The sequence below is a fragment of the Leptopilina boulardi genome, unplaced genomic scaffold, assembly GCF_019393585.1.
Source record: "Leptopilina boulardi isolate dan_hultmark-lab unplaced genomic scaffold, ZJU_Lbou_2.1 LbouV2_78, whole genome shotgun sequence".
NCBI lineage: Eukaryota > Metazoa > Arthropoda > Insecta > Hymenoptera > Figitidae > Leptopilina > Leptopilina boulardi.
The window spans coordinates 287,271-292,439 of NW_026138025.1; the positions used below are offsets into that span (position 1 = coordinate 287,271).

The following is a 5,169-nucleotide window of genomic DNA, read 5'->3' on the forward strand; positions in this document are numbered from 1 at the left end:
TTTATTTTTTCCTTTTGTTTTTTGTAATGTATAATGTAAATAATGTGGAAATTTTTATTTTTTTTTAATTTAAACAAAAAATAAAGGGGAAATTTTTGTAAAATTTTCATAAAAGAAAATAATTGTTGAAGCATGTGAAATAGATACAATTAATAATATTATAAATATATATATATATATATATAATATATATAGAAAAAAGGAAAAGAAAATGTCGAGATATTTTTATATTGCAAGTGGATTTAAAGAAGATTGTATTAAATTATTAACATTATTTAATGAAACAAATAGTATTCGTTTTGAAAAATTTTGTCAAGTATGGAAGGAAATGAAATTTGCAATGATTTATGCGTAAGTTTTTTTTTTTTATACCAATATTTATTTATATTTATTTAGAATAAAAAATTCTATTTGCGAAAACATAACCAAAAAAATGCTTTTAACTATTTTTTTTTCCCCGATAAATTCGTATATATTTGATATTTAATTTTTTTTCAATTAGAAATTAAGAAAAATAGGTTAATTTATTATTATCAGTTTAATTTTAAAATATTCCGAATTTTTGAAATATTTGGAATTTAAAATTTTTGAAATATTCCGAATTTAAGAATATTCAAAATTTTGAAATATTCCGAATTTAAGAATATTCAAAATTTTGAAATATTCTAAATTTAATAATATTCCAAATTTAATAATATTCCGAATTTAAAAAAATTCCAATTTTTGAAATATTCCGAATTTAAAATTTTTGAAATATTCCGAATTTAAGAATATTCAAAATTTTGAAATATTCCGAATTTAAAAATATTAAAATAATATTCCAAATTTTGATATATTCCGAATTTTGAAATATTCCAAATTAAATAATATTCCGAATTGTTAGAAAATCCCAAATTTTGAAATATTCTAAATTTAATAATATTCCGAATTTTGAAATATTCCAAATTTAATAATATTCCGAATTTTGAAATATTCCAAATTTAAAAAAATTCCAAATTTAATAATATTCCGAATTTTGAAATATTCCAAAATAAATAATATTCCGAATTGTTAAAAATTCCAAATTTTGAAATATTCTAAATTTAATAATATTCCAAATTTAATAATATTCCGAATTTAAAAAAATTCCAAATTTTGAAATATTCCGAATTTAAAAAAATTCCAAATTTTGAAATATTCCAATTTTTGAAATATTCTGAATTTAAAAATATTTTCTTTTTTTGAAATGATAATAATAATAATAATAATAATAATAATAATAATAATAATAATAATAATAAAAAGTTATAAAATTAATAAAGAAATAAAAAATAAATAAAAATAAAAATTATTTTGTTTTTTTTAAATGTACATTTAAATTTTAAAAAATATTCAAAAAAGAAAAAATATTAATTTTTCTGTATCTGATTTTTTTTTTTTCATCTAATTAATAAAAAAAAAAAAAAAGCGGAAGACAAACATATTCAGAACTCTTGGAATATTGCGAGGAGGTATTACATGTTGCAAAAGAATTTGTACTTCCGCCAAGAAATTTTAAAGAGAGAATTGGCGGACTTTATTTATTATATGGACTCTATTATAAATTACCAATTAAAGATGTTATACGAATTCGTATTACACAAGAGCAATGGACGAGTTTAATGGAATTACAAGAACAATTAAAAGCCGGTGAACATCTTGATGCAAATTTTATACTTTCAACAATGATACACGATGAAGTATTTGCTCATACAATTTTTGATTTCGAGGTATTTATTAAAAAAAAAAAAAAAAAAAAGTAATTTGCAATTCATTAAATAATTAAATTTTTTGTTTTTTTTAATCTAATTTTTATTTGTTCAAATTAGTGTATTTTTTTGCTGAATTTTCATCAAAACAATTTTTTCTATATATTACAGAATTTTTCAAATAATCGAAAATTCACTTTCAAAGAATTTTTATTTGTTTGAATATTTTTTTTTTATTTGTCAGAATTTTTATTTACTCGAATTTTTAATTTAACATAATTGGACAAAATTTAATTATTTTCCAAAAATTTTCAATTCAAAATCAACTAAAATTCAATTATTCACAAAAATTTGAATTCAAAATTAATTATCAAAATTTTCAATCCAAAAATCAACTAAAATTGAATTATTATCCAAAATTTAAATTATAATTCAATTATTTCCCAAAAATTTGAATTTAAAAACTTCTAAAATTTAATTTTTTCTAAAAATTTCCATCGAAAATTTTTTAAAATTTAATAATTTCAATTATAACTCTAAGGGAAATTCAATTATTTTCAACTTTTTTTTATAAAATTCTTTGAAAATTCAACTAGGTATCTGAAACTATTTTTCAATTAAAATTGGTTTTCAAATTATTGTATTTTTATCCGCAATTTCTAATAAATTTTTTAGTGAAATTATAAAAAAAAATTTTAATTAAAAATCCCTTGAAGTTTCAATTAATTTCAAAAATTTAAATTGTAAATATTTGAAAATTCAATTACATTTAAAAAATGTTATATCAAATTATTTGATAATTTATTTTTAGTTGTGTAAAATTTCATTATTGTCTGAAAATTAATAAAATCTTTTGAAATTCAATTATTTCTAAAAAAATTTCAACTTTAACCCTTACAAAAGTATTATTATTTAAAAAGAAAAAAATTTATTTAAAAATCTATAAAATATTTTTGTTAAAATAAAAAAAATCGACTTTTTCGACTTTTTTTTTTGGGAATATAAATCGACTAAAACGACTTTTTTTTGTACCTTTAAGTCGATCCGAGGCCTGCAATCAAAAATTATCCATAAAATTGTTATTGGTTGATAATTTAAAAATCGCGCAAAAATCGTTTATTGTTTCGGTCATTTGCAATTTCGGACAAATAAAAAGTCAAATCAATTAAAAATTCTGTTAAATAATTTTTCGGTTAAAAATTCAGCAGACAAAATCAGTTTTTATGGAAATTATTATATCAAATAATTATTTTCAACAAATGAAAATTCATCTGAAAGAATAAAATAAAAATTCTGCAATTAAAATTCTAGGCAATAAAAATTCTTTAAAATATCCTATTATGTTAAATAAAAATTCGAGAGAATAAAAAAATTCTGACAAATAAAAATTCGAATAAATAAAAAATTCTGTAAAGTGAATTTTCGATTAAAATGAAAAATTTTGTAATAGAGAAAAAATCGTTCTTTTTTTTAATGAAAATTCTGCAAAATACTAATTCGAAAAAAATAAAAATTCTGCTTAAAAATAATTATTGACAATTGAAATTCCATAAAATGAAAATTTTTGATTAATGATTTTAAAAAACAGTATCATGCGTCCCGTAAATTTTAGGGGCGAATCAAATAAAATTAATTATAGTTAGAATTTTCAATTTAAAGAATTTTTTTATTAGATAAAATTTTCTTCTGACAAATTTTCAATTTTAGAAATTTATTTTATTTTAAAAAAAAAATTAGAAATCTATTTTATTTTGTAGAATATTTTAACATTTAGTATATAATATGGAATTTCCCCCTTTTTTAAAACGATTTTTTACTTCAGAGAATTTTTTTTAAGGAACGCGCATAATTATCCCACATAAAAATCAGTAATTAAAATTTTCATTTTAAATAATTTTATTGGAGATAATTATATTTTTTCTTTTTTTTAAAAAAAAGAAGATTTATCAATTCTCCAAATTAAAATTTGACAAATTTTCTTTTTATACAAATTTTTACTTTACAAAACAAATATTTAGCTATCGAATTTTTGTTTGGTAAAATTTTTATTTTACAAAAATTGCAAAATTCGACGTCTTAAAAATTTGGAAAAATTAGAAATTCGTTGAATTTTGGAATTTGGCAAAATTTTTATTTTTACAAAAATGCAAAATTTTAAATTAATCAATAAATTTAAAATAATTTGTGTCTTTGTTTTTTTTTCTCCTTCAAAAGTGGGGCCTCGAAAAATTCTATCGGGAGAAGCAGATGACAAAAAATAAATTCAGTATAATGCCATTGCTTCTTGAAATGACAGAAAGTGGTGGCAATTTACATGAATTAGATAAACTTGCTAAAGAATATCGTCAAGCAACTTTATTATCATCATCATCATCATCAAATGATAATAAAAAAAGTCTGAATCTCTTCGATGAGAATTTCATTCAGGATATTTTACTCGATATACAAAAATTGGAGACAAATAATTTTATTTCACGTACAAATCAAACAAATAGCGATACATATAATTTACGTTCTGATCAACAACAACAACAACAGCAACAACAACGTGATACAAAATCGGAAATTGATAAACAAAAAAATGCAAAAATACGTTCACGAATTGGCGATGGTTTTGATGTTGATAGTTCTAATGATGATGACGATGATGAAGAAGAAGACGAAGACGAAGAAGAAGAGAACGATGATGATTTTGAACGATTTGAAAATTATAATCGAAGTCTTGCGGAAAATTTCGATGATGATGTTGATGATGATAATATTATTGACAATGAACCGGATACAAAAAGGGTGAAATTTATTGAAGTCACACTTCCGGGACCGCATATGAAATTCGAACATGGCGAAGGATCGTCGGATTGAAAAAAATAAGAAGAAAATATTTTCATATTTTATCTGCGACTTTTTTTTTCCATTTTTTTACTATGAAAAAAAGAAATATGTTTTACTACTGTAAAAAAAATATAAATCTCTGTTTTTTTTACTATTAAAAAAAAAAGAAAAAATGTTATTAATTCAATATTGTAAAAAAATTGTATTTTCTATTTTGTTTTTTTTTTTTTGTACGAAAAATAATGAATACAAAAAAAATTTTTCACGACTGAAAAATGATTATCATTTTTAGAAATAAGATATTTCTTTATTTTTCTTTATTTTAAACAACAAAATTCAATTATAGAAAAGAAAAAAAATTTATTTTTCAATAAAAATCGATTTTTGAAAAATGTTTTTTCTTTTAAACATTTTTTTTTTTTCTTTATGCAAACAAATTCTTTAATTATTTTCTTTTCTCTCTTTTTTTTGTTGAATTCAAAAATGCAAAATATTTTAAAACATTTTTTTTTTCTAATTATTTGAAATAAATAAAAAAAAAATATTTTAAAACATTTTTTTTTAAAATTATTTCAAATTAGAAAAAATATATTTTAAAAACAATTCTCCC

At 19.2% G+C, this 5,169-nt stretch overlaps 1 protein-coding gene across 1 annotated transcript; it reads left to right on the forward strand.

The window, feature by feature from the left end:
* Positions 1 to 36: 36 nt before the first annotated feature.
* On the forward strand, positions 37 to 4,951 carry LOC127290626 (snRNA-activating protein complex subunit 1). Its single transcript, XM_051319322.1, has 3 exons — positions 37 to 351; positions 1,448 to 1,748; positions 3,942 to 4,951. Exons 1-3 carry the CDS (start codon positions 212 to 214, stop codon positions 4,587 to 4,589), a joined length of 1,089 nt encoding a protein of 362 aa, XP_051175279.1. The 5' UTR covers positions 37 to 211; the 3' UTR covers positions 4,590 to 4,951.
* The last annotated feature ends 218 nt before the right edge of the window (positions 4,952 to 5,169 follow it).

Coding starts and splice junctions, on each gene's coding strand:
- LOC127290626 (XM_051319322.1), top strand. CDS start 212: ATGTCGAGATATTTTTATATTGCAAGTGGATTTAAAGAAGATTGTATT. Junction 352..1,447: donor AAATTTGCAATGATTTATGC/GTAAGTTTTTTT, acceptor AAAAAAAAAAAG/CGGAAGACAAACATATTCAG. Junction 1,749..3,941: donor ATACAATTTTTGATTTCGAG/GTATTTATTAAA, acceptor CTCCTTCAAAAG/TGGGGCCTCGAAAAATTCTA.